This window comes from Perissodus microlepis, chromosome 18 (assembly GCF_051167445.1).
Source record: "Perissodus microlepis isolate ML-2025 ecotype Zambia chromosome 18, ASM5116744v1, whole genome shotgun sequence".
NCBI classification, from domain to species: Eukaryota; Metazoa; Chordata; class Actinopteri; order Cichliformes; family Cichlidae; genus Perissodus; species Perissodus microlepis.
The window spans coordinates 21,569,710-21,594,538 of NC_140478.1; the positions used below are offsets into that span (position 1 = coordinate 21,569,710).

Consider the following 24,829-nt stretch of genomic DNA (forward strand, 5'->3'; position numbering starts at 1 on the left):
TATGCCAGTGTGGACTAAAAAAGCAGGAGCAGCCAAGATCATTTCATAAAAATAAGCACAATTTATGGTGACAGCTACATGCACTGCTGATTTCTTTTTTTTTTGATGAATACAGTGTGCCCCGCTTTGATTTGTTTGCTTGTTCTCTGCAAAGTGGTGAAGTCAAATAGATCTATCTTAAAATCAACAAGAAATTCCATTCTTTCTATGAAAGTAAAGCATCTTGTGTGAAAGAATCACACTTCATCTTCTCTGATCCTGGGATATGTGGTAAATAAACGTTTGAATGAGTATATATGCTGACCATCACATTCTTCTTTGATGCCTTTTTGTTTTTTTCTTATAACGTGTATGAGCTGTTGTGTGACTTAAGTTTTGTTCTGTTTTTGTTTGGATGTAATGCTTGGTATTTGTGTCCGACCAGCAGAAATGCATTAAATGTATGCTGTGTTTCATTTGTATAGAAATGTGGTTTGAAGAACAAAATCAACTGTAAGAAGAAGTAAAAAAAAAATAAATAAATCAGGCCTAATGAAGCTAACATGTGGCTTATGGTCTTGTTTGTATGAAATAAAATTTCTAAATGAATGCAGTTATGTGCGTGCTGTGATTTTTCTTTTCTGCAGTCTGAGTCCAAAAGTTCAGCAGTAACCAGAGGCAAGTGGAGTAACTCCTGCCCTATTGCGTACTTTGAAGTAACAGTACGTTAATGAGGGTGCTGCAGGTTAAGTCCCTCAGGTCATTTTAGAGGTTTTGCTTGGTTTTATGAAATAATATAAAGATAAGAAGAATCATACAAAATGGTAAATGGTAATCCAGAGTGTTTATTTATTCAAATTTTAATTAAAATATCAGTTTTTCCTTTTTAAGGGTTAACAAAGGCTGAACTGAAAGCTAAATACTTCTTACAGTTTGATGCTGGAAAATTTTAGTCAGTCTCAGGAGTGAGAAAGGGGGAATTTATTTATCATCCCCACCCACTTTACATAATCACCAAAAAAAAAAGGAGGGGGCTCACTAACCATGTATTTTTCAGTAGAAGCCAGCCAAGTTTGTACTATTAATAAAATCTTGTGTTGCTAAGTCTTTCCTTTCCTCATTAATCTCTCTGTGCAGATTTCCTAATCACCCAGAGCACTTTTAAGATGACGTGAGTTCATATTTACAGCTAACCTACAAATATGCTCCAATGATTGTTGACCATGCTGTATGCCAAGTCTCTGAATGCTGCTGCTAAAACAAAATTTACAAAAGTGTTAATTTATACTTTTACACAAGACATTTACAATAGGTGGTACAAACATTCATCTTGATAAATATATTAGATACAAATCCTGCTTCTTGTTATCAGGTGTCTTTGGAAAATTGCTTACAAATTCCATATAACAGCTTTTTTTAACTGAATTTATAACTAAAGATCTTCACACAGGTAAAACAGCTGCATCACAGCAAATCATTTTTTCGTTTTAAAAATGTGGTTTCAACACTTCAACATTTCCTCCAGTCCACATGTCTGGGAACAAAGTAGTCCTCGTCGTTACTTTCCACCTGAGCTCCAGCTATCTTTTGGCTTGTGGCTGGTACAGAAAGGTGCCGCTGTAGGTGGACAGGATCTCCCTGGCTTCGGTTGTGGCCAGCTGACCTTCGGTTCTTACCATAGCCACTTGGTCTCCTTTCCTCAGCGGTAGGATTACATTAAAGGATGCTGTACCCCCGCAGCCACAATTACCACCAGTCAGGCCTGAGCTCTGTAGCCTCTGTACGCTGCGGTTAGACACAGACAGCACGGCCTCTACACGATCGCCCTCCTTTGCGGTCAGCACACCTGAAATCAGGTATCGGCCATCCAGCGGTACAGTAAAGATCCCTGAGGGTGAGGACAGGAATGATTCAGCCTGGGTTCAATCAATAATGTTACTGATTAGTACTCTCTTGGTTTCTAAGTCTCTTCCCTATTCATGGACCTGCAATGAATTGATCCTAATGAGTTTTGGCTCTGTAGCCAAAGCCTGAATTATCCAATTCCTCTGTGTCACAGGACTTCATTGTTACCCAATTAAGAATTAAAAACACATCAATTAACCACACTGCTGTGCTGGGTGAGTCATTCCTCAGTTATAACAAACACGGGTCCTGCAGTTTATTTTGAATCATCTTTATATTCACAGTCCTGCTTCAAATACTCATGAGAGAACACATTTCATATTAATCCACAACTGAAAATAATCCCTAACTAATGTTTTATTTATTTGTTTGTACAAAGCACAACTAAGTGCCCAGGCTCATAATAACAGCACATTTTTATGCAAAAAGACAACATATCTGCGTATTATCAACATATCACAATGATACCAGCAAATGTTACAATCCTTTTAATACTGAATCTGTTTTTTTATGTGTGAATCTACCTGTGCTGGGATTGTAATGTCCTCCGTCATTTACTAGGACTCTGTTAAAGCGAATGATTCCAAAATCTCCAGAGAAACGTTGCTGAGTGAGGCCAGCAGAGAAGGAGAAGGTGTTTGCCAAAGCGCTATTGTCAACTGAAACTGGATGCAAACAGACAGGAATGTCGTCAATCAGTGTTTCAACTGATGGATAAATGAATACATGATTGCTGCATTTAAATTGATCAGAATCAATATGTATGTAATATGTATCTATCACAAATTCAATTCTTTTTGTAATGCCTTTAATCCTTGCTGAAACATGGACAGGAGATTTACCTGGTGAATCAGCTGGAGCTCGATAAACCGGGTTCCAGGGCACCTTTACTGCTGTAAGAGCTACAAGGCATACACAGCACATGTTAACTCATTATGTATTATTACATAATACATAATACATCATGTATTAATATTATTATTATTATTATATCTTTATACTTATAAATCTGTCATGGGTGTGCGTGTACATATATATATGAAGAAAATACAAAACTTTCTGGTGAATGCTTGCAGACGCACTAAAATCCTTGCACAATCTGCCCACACACCCTTAAAGAAACACATCCAGTTCCCACTCCCTCGCACTCCCCGACTAGAAATTATTCACAGTTTTTCCAATGCTTCTTTTTACATTGATACAGTAGAAGAAGCCTGCAGATGCATGTGATGTAACTTGATAATGAACTGGTAAAATACCTTGGCGTCTGGCTGATTGAGGCATGAAAGAAACAGGCTTCAGAGGAGGATAGCCTGCAAGAGAAACAGATGACAAAAATATTATGTTTTATTGTCATCTGAAGAGATGGGGTCAATCAGTAGTATTGCCAAATACAGTTCTTTGGTTTTCCATCTGGATCTTATGGCACACTGTGTGAGAGATTCCAAGAGAAGGTATAAATCAAAACAAAACTTCAAGAACTCTAGACTTCGTAATTGTGGATTTTTGGAAGCAGATTGTTTTTCCCAGCTGTTTCAAGACAATGCCATCTAAAATCAGATTTAAGCATCCGTAGGTTCCACAAAGACTGACATTTAAATGTATTTATTATTAACCAAAAACAGACTGAATTAAAAACCAACCTATGACAAGCATTCAGATGGCAGTAAAGAAAAAATATGCAACAATAAAGAACTGAAACACTGAAACAAATCTCACATCCCATCCAAAAGCCCAAAGATGTGGGTGAATTTTAAGTTTTTTTGTTTTAGAAGTAAGGGGGGTAAGACTAATTGGCATTTCCCTGGCTAATTCTCCCACACTACCAGTAAACAGTAACAATATGACTAACGTAGGCTGTTCTCTATTCCTTTACTGCCAAAAAGCATTGAGGCTAGAACAAAGCCTTTGTTTTATTTGATATTTTATTTAATCTTTCTACATACAGCTTAAATAATTAAACCCCAAACTGCCTAAATCTATGTTCCTCTTCCTTCCGATTTGGTTTGGCACCCAATGAAAACCTTCACATAGATGACAAACAACTGTCCACGCATTATTAATTCTTCATGGCACAGATTCAGCAAGGTGCTGGAAACATTCCTGAAAGATTTTGATTCATATATACATGACAGCATCACACAGTTGCTGCAGATATGCTGGCTACCATTCCACTACATCCCAAAGGTGGTTTATTGGATTGAGATCTGAGTACAGTGACGTCACTGTCAGGTTCAGGAAACCTGTTTGAGATGATTTGAGCCAACAATATTCAGATAGGTTGTGGTGTTTAAATAATGCTCATTCAGTAGTAAGGGGTCCAAAGTGTGTCAATACACCACCACCAGCCTCAACTATTGATACAAAGCAGGATAGATCCATCTAAGTTTCCAACTTAGACTTGAGTTTACTTTGTGTTTTTCACTTGGTTTTGCTTTTTTCTACTTGCTGTTGCTGCATTTTTTTGACTTCCTAACCCTGGCCCAGCATTAAAACACACTTGGCCAGGGTTAGGAAAATATTGTGTTTTTGATTAAAAAAGGTCCCTTTGACTGCAGTAATCCTTCATGTTTCAAATAGTGATGTGGGAGTGATGCACCTTTGTTGGGTCTGTTACCTTGCATGTAGCAGAAGCAACAAAAACAGCATGATTTTTTGCCCTTAGAATTTTAGAGTTGGATTTGTATTTTCATATACAACTGAATTAGTTTTGTGCTGTAAATTCGAGAGGCCTTGAGTTAGACTTAATTAGATTGCAGATTTTCATACACATCATAAAATAAGGCCTGCACCTTCATAGTGGATTTTCAGCTGTATGCTTAAGACGATACCAGAGGTCATCATGGACCTTAAGACTACTCGCCTGGTGCTCCTGCAAACCCTTTAACACGGTCTCTGGAAGAGTCCTCAGACCCTCTTCGCACAGTCACCCTGCGGCTGTATCCTGGAGGTCCTGCCTCTCCCATCTCCACCACAGAAATCTCGGGCACAGTCAGCACACCTGGTTGCCGAGGACTGAAAGGCTGTCTTGGCGGGCTGATTCTGTGTGTGTTTGGCTGCACTGGTTGGACTGGGCTGTATGGTGTTCTGGGGTTGGTCTGCACAGGGTGGTTGATGATAGGGATTTGTTGGATTCTGTTTCTGTCTGGCAAAGACGCAGGCATCTCTGGTCCTGGTCTTAAGGTCATTTCTTGGAAAATGAAACAAAAAAGAGACAGAGATCATGATTAATGGTCAGATCAGCTGTAGTGCTCCTTCAATCTTCTATTTAGACTGGCATTGTCAGCCATGCTGGCAGCTTCATGGGTGAATTTATCCACTGTAGGGATTTGAGCTAAATACCAATTTAGCAACATGCCCCCATGTTGACCATCACAGTACAAAACATTTCAGACATATCGACATATAAATCTCCTTTTCTCACTCATTAACAGTCCAGTCGTGGTACCTGACATTTTCAGAGGAACTTTTGTTTGTTTTTGTTTGCTGAACCACTTAATACTGACCTATGAATCATACCAGGATGAAAAAGGAATCTAATTCAAGGGAAGAACCAGTGTTTATAACCAGCAAATAACTGATATTCAGTTTATCTTTAGGCACCTTGTTACTGCAGTCGGCTGCATTTCTTTAGTGGAATCTATGAAAAATTGAAACAGGAAAATAAATAGAGCAAATACCTGACCAAGAATCTCAGAGATGACACTTCAGTTGATCCATCCATCTTAAGCAAGGGGCTGAGGTTTGTCAAACTACACAAGAACTGGACTGAAAATCAGTAGTGACATTTGGAGTGATGAATCCAAATTTCAAATTTGGGTTCTAAGTTTGAGAACCATCAGTAAAACATGATGGAGACGCTGTCATGATTTGGAGCTGAATTTTAGCTAGTGGTGTTGTGGATCCTGTCAAATTGTTCAAATTATGAATGCAGAAAAATACCAACAGATTTCAACATTCAATGCCTCCTTCAGAACATCTGATTTTCATATTTTAAAATTTCCTAATAACATATGCAGCCATGGTTAAAAAAAAAAAAAGTACACTCATTCATTTCTAAGGTTTTCCATATTAGGACATCATTTCAATAACCCGGTCTTTTAAATGAGGTAAATAAAACCTCAGATGAGGTAGAGAGCTATGTACACCCTTTCTGCTTCCATAGGAATTAAGAGGATAAGTAGCACAAATGTGTTGGTAATCAAATGCACTTGATTAACTGATCATGTGTAAGCGCCTCTATAAAAGTAGAGGTTTTGGCAGTTTGTTTGTTCTGGAGTCTTTGTGGGTGTGTTAACACAATGCCAAGAGGGCATTGTGCCTCCTTGAGAACATCTGATTGGCAATGGCTTCAATGATCCTAAGCACACTGCCAATGCAATAAAAGCATACCTGGGTAGAAAAACAAACAAGGAACCTCACAAACTGGCTTCCCTAGAGCTCAAATCTCAAAATTATTGAAGCGGTGTAGAATAATCTTGACAGAAAACACAATAAAAGGCAGCCAATATTCAAAGAAAGGCTTTGGATGTCCTTCAAGAAGCCTGGAGAACTATTCCTGAAGATACTTAAAGAAATTACCGGAAGGTTTGCCTAAGAAAGTTACTGCTCTGCTGATTTTCAGGCTTATTAGAAATGTACATACTGTCTTTTTGCCTTATGTACTATATCTCCATGTTTGCACCTATTTCAATAAATCTCTGCAGCTATCTTTTCCTAGCAATGTGTAAAGATAATACTTTTGTACAGTACTGTACCATAGCTGTAAAAAATCATTTATAACAGTTGTAAGTTCTCTTGCAGCCAAATATAATAAATCAGAAGTCAACTGTTAATTCAACTGCACATTCAGCCAGTGATCAATCCTACGTGAAAGCAACTATATTACATTAGAGCCTGGCTGTTACTCTGGATTATAAAAGTAATCAGGCATTCTGGTTTTATCAAATAAAACATCATCTACCCGTCAACAAAATTCGTCCTTCTTACTCCAAGCTACTCAGAAACCACATGTACTGTATAATCAAAAACAAATTAAACCCAGCAATCATGTTGTACTGAGATAATCAGAAATCTCTCATTCATTTCCTCCCCATGCCTCCTCCAGGGTGCCGGTTGCCTGAGTGCATATTTCCCATGAGCTCTCAGCCTGTGTCTCACTGAGGGGGAAACCGCGAATTCGAAAAGCACAGAGAAAAGCGCACACATTCATATGCATGCTGGTACAACCAAAGGCGTCACCAAAACCAGATGTTATTGCTTACAGACAGACTGAGACACCAAAGGGTAATGCTTTAGTCACTTGCGCCTCTGCAGAACTGGGTGACATCTCGTGAGTGTTCACAAGTGACTGAAATCGTCATGGGATATTGCGGCAGACAGTCTGATCGTGCAATGGTGCCAAGGGTCACGATGCAGGGAGTGGCTGTTACACACTTACAATAATGCATCACTCAGAGTCTAATCTTTCTTGCTATGCACATGGACACAATTTCATCCTCCACCCCATTTTCCTACTGTAATATTTATGATGGGAGGCTCAAATTGTGCGCTGCATGGCAGACCTCTGGGATTCCTCTTGTGTATGAGAGTCTCCTCTGAAGACTTCCAGATGGGCTCCTGGGTCAGAGTTGGAAACACCTCACCTCACATACTCAGATATCTCACCGGGGGAAATTGTGGCACCACCTCAAAATTCTGGTGATGACTAAATTTATACAGTGCGTATGTGTGAGTGTGCGCCTTGGTGTCAATTACAATTTTCCATTCTTTCCCATCAGACAACCTGAGACTTCAAAAGGCCTTTTATGTCTTTTTTGTGTGTGTGTATTTCCTCATCACAGCAGACAGTTAATCCTCCTGCCTGTCTCTTCAATATAAAGCCTAAATGATCAATTGCAAAGCATTGATCCATGAAACCAAAGCCCTTAATTTATCCCTGCTTTAAAACAACAGTGATTTTTTTTCCTTTTTCATTTTCTGTTGCCTTTGTCCATTGCTAGACACTCACAGGACAGGGTGGAGAGAGAGGTGGAAAGTCCTCTGGCTTTCTTGGAAGGACAAATTGAAAGTAAAAGCTGGAAAGAAGCAGTGCGACAAGGGAGTAAAGTGAGCAACTCAGAGAAAACAGAGAGAAATAACAGGGATGTGATCTGAGCTGGGCTGGGATTATCTCCAAAAAAAAGGAATAGGAAAAAAACATATTGCACATTAAATTGTAAAATTCAGCATGAAAATTCTGGCTAGTCACTAAATAAATTTGAAACAGAAGTATTTTTTTCATATTGTAACGACCGTGGGTTAGTGGAGCTAAACTGGCTAAACTGCTCACTAGCTAAAACGGCTAGCGGGGCGCTAGCGGCTATCGCTAAACTTCGCAACGGATGGAGAGCGCTCGTGCCTCATACACCGCACGACCCCGAGCGTCTCAGCAGCAGACTGATAATCCCCAAATGATCCAGCAGGACGCAGTAGTGGTTCACACCAGTCATTTATTTGCCATCTTTTTCTACAACCACGTAACGCTGCTGACACCGAACCCCTATCCCGCTCCCACCACATAGAGTCGCGGTGTCAGCCAACCATGCCAATTCAACCCACTCCACAGAACACACATCAACTTCACTGTGGCTTACATTAACATAACACTAACACAACATGCGAATCAAACACATAGGAACTAGCAGAACGATAGAAAACACAGACAACACAATACCCAGAATGCATCTGGCTAACAACCCCAGCCAGGTCATTACACAGCCCCCTCCCAAAAAGGTTTAGTGTCCCCACAACCTTAACTGTCCACTCTGTAGTCCAGCAAATGTCCGGGCCGGCGTCGAGTACGCTTCGGCCTTGACTGGGAATCCATGGCGCCCCCATTCGGGCCGGGCGTAGGGGGCAAGGAGTCCCCAGGCTGCACACCAGCCTGTGGGTTGGGGGCAAGCGGATGGTATGGCACCAGCCTGTCCTTGTGTAGCACCACCCGCCTTCCCCGTCCCGGCATCCGGACTCTGAAGACCACCTCCGATAGCTGTTCCAGGATCTCGCCCGGGCCTTGCCAGTGGCTCATGAGCTTGGGGGTCATCCCCCGCTTCCTCTGGGGGCAGAACACCCAGACCCGATCTCCGGCCCCCAGCATAGGACCGTGCACACGGGTATCATACGCCCGTTTCTGGTGGGCCCCGGCTCCCTCCAACGTCCGTCTTGCCAGTTGATGCACCGTGTGCAACCGCTCCCTGAGCCGCCGGAAGTAGTCCATCTCTGGTCCACCAGCAATCTCCGGCTCAGGGGGCGCCCCGAACACCAAGTCCACCGGGGTTTGGAGCTCCCTTCCGAACATCAACGCTGCAGGAGTACACTGACTTGACTCCTGCACTGCTGTTCGATACGCCCACAAAACAAGGGGCAGGTGTTGGTCCCAGTCCCTCTGATGTTGACTGGTCAGGATGGCCAGCTGGGTGGCCAGCGTGCGGTTGAACCGCTCAACCAGACCATCGCTCTGAGGATGGAGGGGGGTGGTCCTCGTTTTTCTCACCCCCAGCCTCCGACACACTTCTCCCAGCACCTGGCTCTCAAAATTCCTCCCTTGGTCGCTATGGAGCTCCTCCGGTACACCAAACCGCGTGAACATCTCATCCACCAGAGTCCGCGCCGTCGTCACCGCACTCTGATCCGGCACCGCGTACGCCTCTGGCCACTTTGAGAAATAATCCATCGCGACCAGGACATACCGGTTGCCGGCATCAGTAACAGGGAACGGACCCAGGATGTCCACTCCGATCCGCTCCATTGGCGCCCCAACTAGGTATTGCTGCAATGGGGCATGGGAGCGCTGGCTGGGACCTTTCTGCGCCGTGCAGTCGTCACAGCAGTGGACATGGATCTCCACGTCCTGACGACACCCCGGCCAGTAGAACCGCCGTCTCAGCCGTCGCACCGTCTTGCCATTCCCAAAATGGCCGGTACCTGCAGCCCCATGAACCCAGCGGAGGACCTCAGGCCGCAAGGCCCGGGGAACCAGGAGCTGGAGTATGTCGCCTCCCCTGTCTGGCGCTCGCCACCGCCGGTAGATTACACCGCCATGGAGCTCCAGGCTGTTCCACTGGGAGTACAGCGACTTGGTCTCGGGCCCCTGGGAAGACACGGCGGACCAGTCTGGCCGTGTCCCTGCCTCCATCCAGTCCCTCACCATCCCCAGCGCTGGATCGCTCACCTGGTGCTGCTGTAGCTCCGCCGCGGTGAAAGGTTCCTGCCCTTCATCCACACCCTCAGGTTCCGCTGCTGCCGATGTCGGACCCCGGTCCAGCTCCTCCAGGCGCCTGCAGTACCGGCGCTCATCCGCAGAACAGGGACGTCTGGACAGGGCGTCAGCGTTGGTGTGCTGCCGTCCTGGTCGGTGCTGGGCCTCAAAGTCGTACTCTTGTAGTATTTCCAGCCACCGGGCCACCTGACCCTCCGGCTGGCGAAAGTTCAGCATCCAGGTTAGGCTGGCGTGGTCCGTCCTGAGCAGGAACTTAGTGCCCAGGAGGTAAGGTCGGAAATGACGAACCGCCAGGACCACAGCCAACAGCTCACGCCGGGTAACACAGTAATTCCTCTCGGCCCGGCTGAGGCTGCAGCTGTAGTATGCCACCACTCGCTCCTCAGCCTCTCCCCTCTGGGAGAGCACCGCTCCGACCCCCACATTGCTGGCGTCAGTGTCCAAAAGGAAAGGCTGGCTGGGGTCAGGATACGCCAAGACTGGGGCACTCACAAGGGCAGTTTTCAGCTGCTCAAAAGCCGTTGCACAGTCCTCCGTCCAAGCAAACCGCTGACCCTTGTTTGTCAACTGATGCAGGGGGCTGGCGACGGTGGCAAAGTCTTTTACAAACCTCCTATAATAGGAGGCCAGCCCCAGGAAGCTTCGTAGCTCGGCGACGTTCGATGGGGGGGGCCAGTCCCCCACAGCAACCACCTTCTCGGGGTCAGTAGCCACCCCCTTTTCGCTCACCAAATGTCCCAGGAACTTCACCTGGCGAGCAAGAAGGTTGGACTTGGCCGGGTTCAGCTTTAGTCCGGCCCCGCGGATGGCAGTCAGAACCTCTCGTAGGTTAGCCACGGCCTGTTCAAAGTCCTTAGCATGAGTCAGCAAGTCATCCAAATAGACCACGCAGCGGGCACGGGGAATGTCTTTGAGGACTCTTTCCATTAACCTTTCAAACGTGGCTGGTGCATTGCATAGTCCAAAAGGCATCACCTTAAACTGCCACAGTCCTTGCCCTATGGTGAATGCAGTCTTGGGCCGTGCCTCGGCAGCGAGCTCCACCTGCCAGTACCCACTGCGGAGGTCTAGCGAGCTGAACCAACTGGACCCAGCGATGTAATCCAGTGCGTCATCGATGCGAGGTAACGGGTAAGAGTCCTTGCGGGTGACCGCGTTCAAACGCCTGTAGTCCACACAAGGGCGCCACCCCCCTGTTTTCTTCCGCACCATAACCACAGGTGCGGCCCATGGACTATCCGAGGGTTCAATGACGCCATTAGCTGCCATCTCTTTTATCAGTCCCTCGGCAGCTTGGCGTTTGGCGAGGGGCAGGCGGTGGGGCCGCAGCCGGATTGGAGCAGCTGCTCCAGTGTCTATAGTGTGCTGCACCAGGCCCGTCCTTGTGCAGTCCTCTTCCCTGGCGGCAAAAGTGTCCATAAACTCTGCCAAGAGGCTCTGCAGCTGCCGCTGCTGTGTCGCACTGAGGTGCACCCCACTCCGCCGCCCAAGCTCCTCTACTGCCGCGACAGTCTCAGGTGACGGGGAGACTGCCGAGCTAGGCGGCGACTCTGGCTGCGGGATGTTGGCCCTGCTTACGTTCACCCCCTGGGTCCTCTTCCGCACCCTGGCCGCCCTCGGCCCCTGGCTATGGCATGGGGCTGTGGGGCGCGAGGGCTTTGGGGGTGCTGGTGGGGTGGGGGTCTGTCCCTGGCTACCGCGGCCCACTTGGAGCTGCACGGTCTCAGCACCAATGTGGATGGCAACTCCCGGCACATCGACCCGTGCCCCCCAGTGGGCCAGCAAGTCCAGTCCAACAATGCACTCGTCTGTTATGTCGGCAAGCCAGAACTCGTGGTTCACACTGTTCGTTCCCACCACCACCTGCAGAGTCTTTTTCCCCGGCATCACAGTCTTTTCTCCTGTGACAGTGTGCAACGCTGTGTGAGTAGGGGTCCAGTCTTTCGGCAATGAGCCGCCCGTCTCCGGAAGCACCCCCCTCCGCAGCAAGCAGATGGTGGACCCCGTGTCCACCAGGGCCCGGCAAGACCGTCCATCAATTATACAGTCCAGGTACAGTCCACGGGTGGACCCACAGCGGCCCACCACGGGATGAGTGTCACGGAGAGGGTTTACTGATTGGGGTGGGGGTTCCCTCACTGTCCCACCCCGTGGCCGTTTCCCGTCGGTGATGTCACTCGGCTCCGAGGACTAGGTGCGGGACAGTTCCGGGCGAGGTGACCGGGTTCCCCGCACCGGTAACAGCAGTCCGCCCGGCGCCTCCGACGGGGAACTGCCTCTGATTGGGCTCGTCTGGCCTCCTCCTCCTCATCCGACTGGGACGCGCTCATCTCTCGCTCGACCATCCTGGCCGATCGTCGGGTCACTGGCTCGCCCCGCAGCACCTCCTCAGCCCGCTCAGCCTCCCTCAATGCCTCCTCCAGGTCTCGGGGGGATGACAGCCGGACATGCTGTCGCAGCCTCTCCGGCGTGAGGCCCCTCAGGAAGGCGTGGAGACCCAGCTCCTCCCGTGCCGCTCCTGGGAATGTCGGATAGCCCCGTTGGGCATAGAGGCGGACGTCCGCAGCAAAGGACCCCAGGCTCTCTCCCTCGCGTCGGCAAGCCAGCTCCTCCCTGTTCTGTTCGGCTGGTGGTCTCTGTCCAAACCGTCTGCCGAGCGCCGTGGTCAAAGCCCGGAGGTCGCGCTGCTCCTCTGGGGGCAGGTCCAGCAGAACCTGGAGCGCTGGGCCCTCCAGTGCAAGCGCCAGGTGGGTGGCAGTCTCTTCTTGGCCCCATCCGTTGTGAGTGGCAGCCAGCGTGACCTGGGCCAGGTACGGCTCCAGCTGCGTCGCCCCAGTGTAGTGCTGTAGCTTGGCAGCCGTCCTGCCAGGAAGCTGTGATGCGGCCCCAGGAATCCGTTCCCGTCGCTGGGAGAGCAGGGGGTGGCTGTTCCGGGGCGCGCTGTGGCCCTCTGGCCGCCCCAGCTCGGGTCTTCTCCGCTGGGTCTCGGCAGCCATGCTTTCCAGAAGCGAGCAGTTGTCTCGGATTATACGCTCTAATTCGCCTATGGTCGGCTCCATAGTGTCTGCTAGACACTCATGAATCACACTTCTGACACCAATTGTAACGACCGTGGGTTAGTGGAGCTAAACTGGCTAAACTGCTCACTAGCTAAAACGGCTAGCGGGGCGCTAGCGGCTATCGCTAAACTTCGCAACGGATGGAGAGCGCTCGTGCCTCATACACCGCACGACCCCGAGCGTCTCAGCAGCAGACTGATAATCCCCAAATGATCCAGCAGGACGCAGTAGTGGTTCACACCAGTCATTTATTTGCCATCTTTTTCTACAACCATGTAACGCTGCTGACACCGAACCCCTATCCCGCTCCCACCACATAGAGTCGCGGTGTCAGCCAACCATGCCAATTCAACCCACTCCACAGAACACACATCAACTTCACTGTGGCTTACATTAACATAACACTAACACAACATGCGAATCAAACACATAGGAACTAGCAGAACGATAGAAAACACAGACAACACAATACCCAGAATGCATCTGGCTAACAACCCCAGCCAGGTCATTACAATATTTTAAAATTTCCCAATAACATATGCAGTCATGGTTAAAAAAAAAAAAAAGTACACTCATTCATTTCTAAGGTTTTCCATATTAGGACATCATTTCAATAACCCAGTCTTTTAAATTAGGTAAATAAAACCTCAGATGAAAGGATCATTATGAATGCGCAGAGAGCTATGTACACCCTTTCTGCTTCCATTATTCTTCAGTCTGAAGTGGAAAACATTCAAGACAGTTGCCAATCTTCCTAGGAGTGTATGTCCAGTAAATTTCCCCCAAGTCAGACCATGCAGTGACTGCAAAAAACCCAAGAGCCACATCTCAAACTCTATCGACATCAGTTAGCATGTTAAATGTTAAAAGTTCATGACAGTACAATTAGAAAAGACTGAACTACTATGGTTTGTTTGCAAAGATTTCCCAGAGAAAGCCTCTTCTCTCTAAAAAGAACATGGCAGCGGAGCCTTGGTTTGCAAAGTTACATCTAAACAAACTGCACGGTTTTAGACAGCAAAACTTTTTTTAGTTTTTTTTTGAGACACAGAACCTGAGCACCTCACACTAATCGAGTCTGCCATGATCTCCTTTGAATACCAATGTTTTCTAGGGTTATATGCAGAGATGGGCAGTAACGCGTTACTTGTAACTTTTTTAAAGTAACGAGTAAAGTAAGGGATTACTATCGCAAAAACGGTAATTAGATTACCGTTACTTTCCTGTAGGAACGCTGCAACGAGTGCAACGTTTGAGACAACAGCTGTGTGCAGATTAACAATGGATCATATATCGAGTGCGGAGAGTATGAGCGTGCAGCGTTTAAAGCTTGGAAGTACTGACCTTATTTTGAGTTTGATTCCATAAAAAGTGACAAAAACATTAGTGTCCGTTGTGCGTGGGAAGAAAACTTCTTTTTACAGCGAAAAAAAACCCCTAAACAAACACCGGGAGTGCGACGACGTAATGGGAAATTCACAGAGAAACTCGCGGATTCTTCCACTGACCGCTGCGGCACACCTGCATCAGGGCACACCTCCGCCTACCCTACTCCTGCTTTACAGGTGAAAATAGAGCAAAAGGACCGCTAGTCTTTGACTTTATTTATTTTCTGCTGTGTTTTACTTGCATCTATTTGAAAGACTGAGTGTAAACACAAAAAATATTTTATTTCATGTGCTGGAATGTGCAGAAAATAGGTTTAAATGTTAAACTAATTTCTTCAAGTCAGAGAATGGTGCATATAATTTAATGTTTGCTTGATGCATAAAGTTAAAAGATTAAAACTAATAAAACAAGTTAAAAAAAAAAGAGAGACTTGTCCATTTGATTACATTTTGTATGATGGATTATGCAGAAAAAGTAGAATTGGGCTGAAAGATCTATGCTTTATCACCTATTCAGGTTGTAAATCGTGTTTTTAAAAAGTAACGAAGTAACTAAGTAATTAATTACTTTTGAAAATAACTAATCAGTAAAGTAACAGGTTTACCTTTTGGGGAAGTAATCAGTAATTAGTTACTGATTACTTTTTTCAAATAACTTGACCAACACTGGTTATATGTGAGACCATCTGTCAGACAGATAAAAGCTTAGCTGAAACCGGGTCATGCAACAGGACGGTGAATTGCTGAAAAAGACAAGGATCAAGGTTTTGCAGTGACCCAGTCAAAGTTCAGATTGTAATGATGTGGCTTGCATTAAGAGAGCTGTGCATGAATGAAAACCTCAATGAAAAGAACAATGCACCAGAATTCCTCCACAACAATGTGAGAATCTGATAAAGTCATATAGAAATCTTTCATTTGAGGTATTGCTGCTAAAGGTGACTTAACAAGTTACTGAAACAAGTTTTTCATATACTGCTTCTGCATTCTGGCTAACGACACTGTGTCATTAGCCAGAATGCAGAATGTATTTACCTTATTTTAAGACCTGATAAGTACTTGAGTTTTTTTTTTAAATATCTTGATATATAAAACTTTATACTTAACAAAGGCTGTACTTTCCTTTTTCCTTTTTTTTTAACCATGACTGTATGAAACTAGTTTGCCAATTCTTGAGAGATTGAAATCTCTTGCGTAATTTCAGATTTCGTTGGTAGATCACAGACTTTTGAATGTTTCCACAGAGTAATTTCTTCTTAACCACAACTCCCTCTCAGAAGGAAAGCAACTAGATACAAAAAACAAAAGCAGTAGTGGCAGACCTCTGCAGCAGGAGCAGCTGCTGAGGGCTAAGCAGTGCCAACACTTTAAAACTAAAGTCACACAATTCCAATTCAACAGTCACGCTGTGTAAGGGCAAAGCTATTCCAGTCAATCTTTCAGTTATGTTATTACAACACATCATCTGTTTGCAGCCTCCTCTGGGTCCTCATATGACTGTGTGGAGAATATGAGCTCAAACACAGAGAGGAAACATTTCAGTAGGCTCTCAGCCACCACCACACCCACAGAGCAGGGATTTTTTGTGGATATTTTATCTCTATTTAGACAATTTCTCTCCTTTCCAAACTTGAAGTAACCATTAAAGCTCGAGCCACAAAGTCCAACTCCCTCTCTTGTGGGATTTAGGACTAAAAGAAAATGAGATTACTCTTTGAAGGGAAAAATTCTGACACTTTTAGAAATACAGTAAGCTTATTTACTCTGCTCATGCTGAGATTTAGGTGAGTTGCCTCGAGCAGTTTGCTAATGAAGGCTGGAAGAAAAATTTGAAACAGGTTGCCTGGTGTCCTGCCGACCAGCTTCTCAGAAATATTCTATTTAACAAGCTGTATCTTTGTTAAATCAGTAGAAAAATGGCAACTCAGTGACACTTTAGCATGTTATGGGGGGAAACCAGTTACCAGTTACCAGGCAACAAGTTGACACTCCAGGAAGTTGCAGTTAATTTGTCTTGGAACCAAGCTAGCCGTTTTCTCCCTCTTTGAGCTAGGTTAGCAGGTTGCTACAGTATAGACTGAAATAATGGTGCACACAAGAGATAAATGTCTTTTTGCTAAAATGGACATATGAAAAATGCCACAAATAGCAGACAAACTTGAGTGATTAAAGAAAATGCTGGGTAGCTTAAAATTCCCTGCTCCTCTCTCACCTCAAGAGGCCAATCACAGTAAGAAGTGATTGTGAATGCCAGCTTGCCTGTCTCAGAAAGTTGCAAAGAATAGCTGACACAGCCACCCTCTATCTGAAGTTGGAAAGGTGAGAAGTGGGGGTTCTGATTATAAACCAAGCTTAATATTCCTTGTAAGATAATGAAATCAAACATCCTTGTTTGGAAATAACAGGCCATATTTGGCAAATGCTGAAATGGGTACAAAACGCCTTCATCGACCCTCCTTTCTCCGCAGCTCCCTATCGCTCTATTGTTTTGGAGAATAATGTGGGAGGGACTGGTAATGGGGCCATAGTCATGACATCACAGCTGAGGGTAGCTGAAGCATCTGGTCCTGGGTGTGGAGCCCTTCTTCTCCCCTCTCCATCAAGACTGACTCCAGCGGTGAGTCAGGGCCCTTAATGAGGACCAGACTCCACACATCGGGCTTAGGTCACCCTGCGGGAATCTCTCGAGGCTGGTATGTGTACATGTGTAAAGAGAAAGAAACGAGGGAGGGGTAGAGGTATGTGTACTGAGGGACTGGGAGCTGAGGTTGAGGTCCGCAGTTCTGTGGTATTGCAAATAAAGGGGAATTATGGTGAAAGAAAGAAGACCTCACAACTCATGAAAGGACTGGGGGAGAAGGAGCAGTCTGTTGAGTGTTTAAGTGATATTTACGTCAGGGAGCAACAAGGCACGTAACACTGTGAGTAAATCATCATAGGCACTGGAATGGCTGTAAAAATTTTCAGATTTCATTTGCATGTTTCATTGCCTGTACAAAAAAGGGGGATTCCTGGGACAACATAAATCTAAGCCACAGGAAGTCTCTAATGTGGGCCTCTGCTTCTCAGTGCTGGGACATATTGAATGACATGCTGGAGGCAAGCACGGGAGGCTCAGTGAACTTGTGCCCTCCCATTTTGAGAAATACCCTGTAGCTGTTCAAGCCTTCACGTAAACCAAGCCAGCATTATGTGGAGATTATCCACAGGAAAAGTTTGTGTTTACACAGATGTTAATCATACTTGATAAACTCAGATAGTGAAAACTAGGCAGGATGCTGACAAAAAAGATTATGTGCATGTAGCCACTACTTTTTTACTTGGGTTCTTCTGGCTAATTTCAGTGCTTGACTGCACTAATGTGGGAATCCCCTGAACTAATGGACCCTTAAGTGGCTAAACTGTGCCATAATCTGACTCCAATTACTGTCATGATTCCCTATCGTGATAACTCTGCCCGCTAATGAAGCAAAGCCTGCTAGCTAGTTGAGACAGTCGACTTGTAAATGCTACAAAAGCACCATCTACATGCCCGTATTCACCTTTAGGCTCTGAAAGTGTCACTGTGCGCCTATCAAAGTGCGCGTCAGATGTTCACAAGGGCGTCTGTAAGGTCTCCTTCCCCGTCTCTTTCCAAGTCAGAATTGGGGGGGATGATTCAGACAACTTTTGGAACTCATATTTTGACATTTAGTCCATGTTAGCAGAACTCTACTGGTGCGCAGAGATTAAAGTAATCAGTGTCTGAACTTCATCTTTTTTTGACTTTGCATTCTTTACACAGCTATTTCCATTATTTTTGGGAAAATGAGTGCAACACTGAATGTCTTCCAGGAAAGACTTCCAGAAGTATGCATCTGGATTCATGTTTAAGTGATTGACTCTGTCAGGCCATTTTTTTTTTAAAGCCTTTGCGTGTTTATGCTTTAAAAAGCTGTGAACACTTTCATCTTTTGTTGTGTTTGGTTGATGCAATGTGCAGAGTGCTTGTTATTATGCTCTTTTAAGCTTCATTTGGGGTGTGACCATATTAATGTGTGGACAGGAATGTCACAGCTGTCCATTAAAAGTTTGTTTGCGATTTTTAAAAAAATAAAGACTGAACTGTTTTATTGCTATCAACTCACCTGGCTCTTTGTCACCGCCGTCCTTCAAAACACTTTTGGCCATGGCGGATAGCTGTCCCTGAAACTTCTGCAAGGATTTTTGCAGAGCATTGATTTCTGCTCCGTGATTTCCACATGTGATGTTCATTCTGTCGACGCAGTCCCGCAGGCCGGCAACATGTCTCTCCAGCCCATCTTTCAGGTCTTTGATGTTAGCAGAAACTCCGTCTAACCTTCCACACACCTTTTCGAGTCGGGTTACACGTCCATCCACAGCGGAGATGCCATCAGAAACACCCTGTGTGTTCTGTTTACATTCACTCAGTTCAGATGACACCTGTCTGCTAAGCGTTTCGAGTCTGTCCTCCAGCTCCCCCACCTTACGTTGAGTGGATTCAGATGTACTCCAGCTGTCCTGTGCTGTACTGCCTTCGCCTCTCTGCTCAGCATAGCAGCATGTTGAGTTTATTTTCTGCATATCTTGGTTGTATTTGCCTAAGGAATCACTTAAACCAGTAACAGCGCCAGACAGACCGAGTACGTTGTTTTCAAGATTATTCAGTCCCTTCTTGAAGTCATCCATTATCTGCACACTTCTCTCTGCTGCTCCTGAGTACCTCTGAACAAAATTCTCAAGTTGGCTGAGCTTGGCTGTGTTGGAACTCACGTCTGTGTGAAGGACGTCCAGGTCATTTCTGTACCGATACAGGTCCTTCAAAATGTTTTCTAGACCATTAAGTTTAGGTGCAGAAGTTACCTGTCCTGCGGTATTTTGTGAGCCTGAACATCCTGCAGAGCACAACTCTCCAACAGTGTTAACCTTGTCATCCAAATCTTGGAGGAGGAGCTTGTTGTTGTTAACTTCTGACTGGATGGCATTAATAGAGTCACTAAACTCCCCTGGGAAATTGTTTTTGCTCATTTCCACCAGCATGTTTGTAAACTGGTCCTCCATGCCATTCAGACGTCCATCCAGAAGCGTCCGAAGAGCTGCCACTTCCTCTGTGATTGTACGGGTTAGCTTTTCCTCGATGTAGAAGCAGTGAGTCTCTGCATTTAGTTCTGTGATATTTATACGTGCCTCCAGCTCCTCAATCAATACGGAAAAATCGCTGATGCTTTCCTGTGGAGCAGACAGATTTTCCAGCTCATTGTCAATGCGGACATTCAGGATGCGGTGAGCCTCTGCAATGCGGTCAATCTCACGCCACAGGTCTTTATGGTCGCCGTGTTCTTTTTCCTCTTTGGATGGATCCGTCTGCCTTTGGGTTCGCACAGGTCCATCTGCAGCAGCCAAGTCTAGACGCAGCGATCGGATCTCCTTTCGCAGATCAGCCTCCTTGGAATTGACCAATTTGGTAAACCTGTCCAAAACTTCATCATGGCTATCTTCACAGGTCTTCTGCAGCTTCTGGAGCTTGTCATTACATGAGCTCTGAGCTTTGGCCATTTGCTCCTCCAAATTCTGGTCAATCTCTTTCTTTAGGCTTTCAAATTTTCCATCAATGTAAGTCTGTATAACATCAAAATCCGGTATGGGTGAAGCTTGAGACTGAGAGGCATCCATGAGGACACGTATCTGGCCCTCATGACTTGTTGTGATTCCTCTTAGGTCTTCCAAAGCTTCATCCTTGCTTTGCAGCGCGTTATTGATATCATCCAAACGAGCGACTATTTTTTCTATGTCCTTCTGTCCTGGCATCCCACCTCTGGTGGCCTGATGACCATCCAAAACGGCCGGGTTCTCCTCCGTAGCTGCATCTGTGGGACTGTCTGGTGGGCGCACGTTGTTTAGAAGTGTCATGAGCATCTTCTTTGTGTCCTCTTGCAGGTTTGCAGTTAACCCCGTCAAAGCAGACTGGAGATCCAGGACTGTCTGAGACAGACGCTGAACTTCACCTTCCAGAAGATGCACTTTATCTGTCCCACCAAGCCTTGTCACATGCTGCGGGGTCTCTCTTCGCTCCGGCCCTGGAGTAATGAAATAACTTGTGAATTATAACATAAATAAGTAAAAGTTACTTTGTTAGTGGCACATACTAATGTTTAGTAAAATACTGTTAGTATAAAGTTGATTTCTCACTCTGTATGTGTCTGGTTGCATGTCCAGGATTTGGTGGGCGGTAAGGCTGCATTCCCTGAACTGTTTGCCGGTCAGGGGTTGGTTTTGAGTCTTTACAGTTTGGACCTTGGTAATTAGGACAGCATCTCCACTCTAACTCTGTGACCGTCTTATAAGCAATCTTGTATGTGGGTCGAAATTGAGTTTTGTACCTGTAAACAAAAAGCAAATGAGTTTTGTTGTTCAAACACATGTGGATGTAGTCTCAAAGTCTTGAGCATATATAAATATAAATGGGAAACACTAGACTTTCTCAAAATCACATCCAGACCTTTTGGAAAGTGTTATCAGTGTTATTATGTTCCGTGCTAAACTGCTCCACTACTTAAAAAAAAAAAGAACCTGTTAATTGGTTGACTCTTGCAATCACCAAAACATCTGTTTTGGGGGATTTTTTTTTTAACATAGATATTTTAGAGCTTCTCCTTCAATCTTCACTATGTCAAAATTCCAGCTTTCCAGCCAAAGAAAGCATTTCCCAAAGAAACAATGGATGATATCACTTCCCTGAAGCCAGGGGTCATGTCATGCAAAACATCTGGAAAGTTACTATCTGAAACAATCATCTTTACACATTTCCCAACTGTCACTGGTAAAACTGTTCACTCTCAATAAGCAGGAACAAAAGAAGAAAGCAAGTGACAACAACACTTTAAGGTCTGCTTGTGATCTACAAAGTAAATCTAATCCTAACATGAGGCAACATGAAGTCAGTGCTGTGTATCATAAGGTGAGGTGTCTCCTCTCATGACCAGCTCTTCTTGCCTGGAACTCTGGTGACCTAAGTATGATCAGCTTCCAGGAATCTTTTCCACAGAGCAGGGGCTCTCATCCATGTGTTTGTGCAAGAGGATCACAAAGCAGAACCACAGATAGCATGTGTTTAAGGACTAACAATGATTCACAAAGAAAAATGAATTAAATTGCAACACAGCATCTTCCAGTACAAAATTAAAAGTATTCCAGTCACTGGTGCCGACATTCCCATTTACAATGATCAGTTAATGATTTGTTTAGTGCATAAGTTTGGGGATTGGATGTGGTAATCAAAGTCTTTTAACTTTAAATGGGTTAGGGAAAAGTTTTATTTTTATTGTGATATGTTCATATTGTCAAAAGTTCATGGGTATTTAGGTTATACACTTATATATAAATGTATAACCTATACACATATATAACCTATATATGCCACCCTAATGCGATTCCAGATTAATTGCTTGTTAGATAAACTCATAGCAAAGTCTATTTTGTCCATAATAGTTATGAAAGCTACAGCAACTCATTGAGTTATGTTTTAATCAGGGCTAAATTCTTTCTAATGCTAACAAATTAGCAACTGTGAACCATCTGTTAGAGTCTCATAACTCATTTGAACAAAGGACTAGATGGACAAACGTGCAGATACATAAAGATGTCCTCTATAGGTGAAATGTTAAACACAAAGTCAAACCTTAACATGCAGAAAATTTAAAAAGGAATAGATCAAAAAGTAAATGTGAACTGGCTCAAATATATATTAATATTAGCACTTGCCTGTTACAAGCCTTTTTTATTTTACTTATTCTCATCATGTTAGTCTTTATTTTGGACAGCTGGCAGTTACAGTTAATCTCATTTATACACCTGTGCTTGGGAAAACCTCTGGGCCTAGTTTCAGTACTTATACTGACAAACTAACCAGGGTGTGTGCAGGCCTGATGGCTGTGTCCAGCTACTGTAGCAGAGCTGGACAACTTTTTTCAGGCCGATACTGAGTTTGAGTTTTTAAGACAAGAGAAGGGCCTATAATTGCAAATAGCATGGTTACACATTGCAAGGAAAATATCCATCCATCCATCCATCCATCCATGTATCTATTTTCTTTCAGTTATCCAATTCAGGGGACTGGGTGAGATCGAGAGGCTGGGTACACCCTGGACAGGTTGCCAATTTGCCGCAGGGCTAACACAGAAAGACAGATCACCATTCACACTCACATTCACTCTTATGGACTATTAAGAATCACCAATTAATCTGACCCCATGAGGAAAAAATGACTAACATTAAAGAAAAGCCATCAAAATCCTACATCAACATTTAAATTTCTCTGCATCTTTTCAGATGTCTCATATACATTAGCAGCAGTGATTCACCTTAAGATTCCTCAACATACTGTCGCTTTGTCTTCTGTTTATTTATTTATTTATTTATTTTTTAGGGTGGGGAATTCTTTTCTTTTCCTTTTTGGACATCGCAGGCTGAATTTAGATGCTCTGCAGTCCAGAGCATCTAAGTCCTATTTTGCCCATGTGTGCACTATTGTGAAGCTGAACAATGGCTTCTCTACATGCTTATGGAAAATGGCAACATAACATAAATTTCTACGTAGTATATGTCACCATAAGTTTTTTGTTGGAAGAAGCGCAGCTTTCTTGTCTCATATAATGGTTGCATCACGTTTTGAACTTTTTGGGGATTTTCTGGTAACACTTGCTTCAGCCTGGCTTGTCATTTAGTCCAACAACAGACAGAAATGAGTAAACTATGGGTAATGTTCTCCTCTTTACTAGCTTTACCCACAGATTCCTCCCTTTGCCTATTTTCAGTGGGCTTTTTAACTTGCTGTAAAAGCTGTACTTTTTCTGCTTCTTCCCATGAAGCTTTGCAGCCACTGTGAACATTTCTGCCTCCAGCTCTCTCCCAAATAAACATTTTGTATCTATTCTGCCACATGCATCTAAACATGCACCCTCAACCCCTTCTCCCCGGATGCTCACGCCACTTGTTGCTGGCAGTCGGGTTGGTAGGCTGGGCAGGGGGCCACCACGGGCTCCTGGAAGCTCTCCACACTCCCCTGCACAGCGCAGCTCACGTTCTTTTGCACCATATAGGCGCACCAGTTCCTGAGGAGGGAGATAAACAAGGACTTAAGCATGTATAGCAAGAAGTGGCAATTAATTTAGAGCAATATATAGCCTACCAAAGAACGCAGCTGGACTATAAAAGTTTCATAACAAGCTCCATATGGTTTATGAGCTTTCCCTAAAGGCGTCGTTGCAGTGAGCTTTGTCAGACGTCCATTCCCAGTCTATTTTCATTTATCAGAAAACGTGGAAATGCAGTGGTCTGCTCTACATAAGAGACTGGAGGTAATCAGCGAAGTTCCAGGGTTTATCTGCACCTTATCGCCAACTTTTGGCAACACTGGCGAACTCGAGCCAAATTTAGTCACAGGCTGATAGAACAACGGGGAATGCTATCAAACTACATATGACCATAAGAGGCTAAATCCTCAGGTCATTCAGGTAACTGAGAAGCCTGGATTGATTTTTTTGTTTGTTTGGCAGAAAAAGAGCGCAGCGTTACCTTTAAGCAGAAACACCCGTCATGAAGCACTTATTAGTTTCTGAAAGACAGAAAGTTTTAAAGAGCTCGTCTAAACTGTACAAAAGTCATTTCTTACCCAGTCCTGTGTCTGTGTACCGGTCCAGTGTTTGCAGACCCGTGGAACAAGCCGTAAGAGGAGGGGGTCCCGTAAGTGAGCTGAAAGTTTAAAATCAGTGTGAAAACTGCCCACCGCCGGTCCATCTCTCCACGCCTGTGCTTCATACTTAACAAACGCATTAAAATAAATATTTCTACCACAGAAAAAAACTACCCTGTTATTACCATCCGCAAATTTCCCGAACTCCAAAGTTACATTCCCCCTGTGGCTGATTTGACTCCGGCAACTGAACTTTGAGGGAAGTCCGCAATCACTGCAACTCCCTTGGAATGACGTTGAAGGCCCACACCCTCCTCCTCCACCCTCAAAGAAACCGGGGGGGGGGGGGGGGAAAGTCTATTATTCAAAAAACAGTCTGTAGCCCCAGAGGTTAGTTTTAATTAAATTATTCTTTTAAGTTTTGGTGGTTAAGACTCGATGATTAATTAATGCGAGGGACGAGGGGGGATGCGGGCATCAAGTCAAGTCAGTCAACAGCCAATAAGTCACACCTCACTGATAATAGGGTAATGTCATTTGAATGCAA

The 24,829-nt window shown here is 44.7% G+C and overlaps 2 protein-coding genes across 4 annotated transcripts in view; one reads left to right on the forward strand and one right to left on the reverse strand.

The window, feature by feature from the left end:
• lpin2 (lipin 2) overlaps positions 1–592 on the forward strand; it is a 22,621-nt gene extending 22,029 nt beyond the window's left edge. For all 3 annotated transcript variants that reach the window (XM_084913217.1, XM_084913216.1, XM_084913214.1), the window contains exon 20: positions 1–592. This exon is cut by the window's left edge and continues 2,139 nt beyond it. The gene's annotated coding sequence lies outside the window, so the exon portion shown is untranslated.
• A 212-nt stretch (positions 593–804) lies between these two features.
• On the reverse strand, positions 805–24,577 carry emilin2a (elastin microfibril interfacer 2a). The gene is made up of 9 exons (XM_084913213.1): positions 24,262–24,577; positions 23,576–23,701; positions 20,781–20,971; positions 18,719–20,668; positions 4,748–5,074; positions 3,144–3,197; positions 2,727–2,786; positions 2,409–2,549; positions 805–1,867 (listed from the first exon to the last, which is right to left on the reverse strand). The coding sequence occupies exons 1-9, from the start codon at positions 24,420–24,422 to the stop codon at positions 1,560–1,562; spliced, it is 3,318 nt and encodes a 1,105-aa protein (XP_084769339.1). The 5' UTR covers positions 24,423–24,577; the 3' UTR covers positions 805–1,559.
• Between the last annotated feature and the right edge of the window lie 252 nt (positions 24,578–24,829).

Bases quoted from the DNA above. Each gene is read 5' to 3' on its own strand.
- emilin2a (XM_084913213.1), bottom strand. From the start codon at position 24,422: ATGCGTTTGTTAAGTATGAAGCACAGGCGTGGAGAGATGGACCGGCGG. The intron at 5,075-18,718 runs GTGAGTTGATAG...TCATTTTCCAAG, and splicing joins CGGCGGTGACAAAGAGCCAG to AAATGACCTTAAGACCAGGA. The intron at 2,550-2,726 runs GTAAATCTCCTG...GTTTGCATCCAG, and splicing joins AGCTCCAGCTGATTCACCAG to TTTCAGTTGACAATAGCGCT.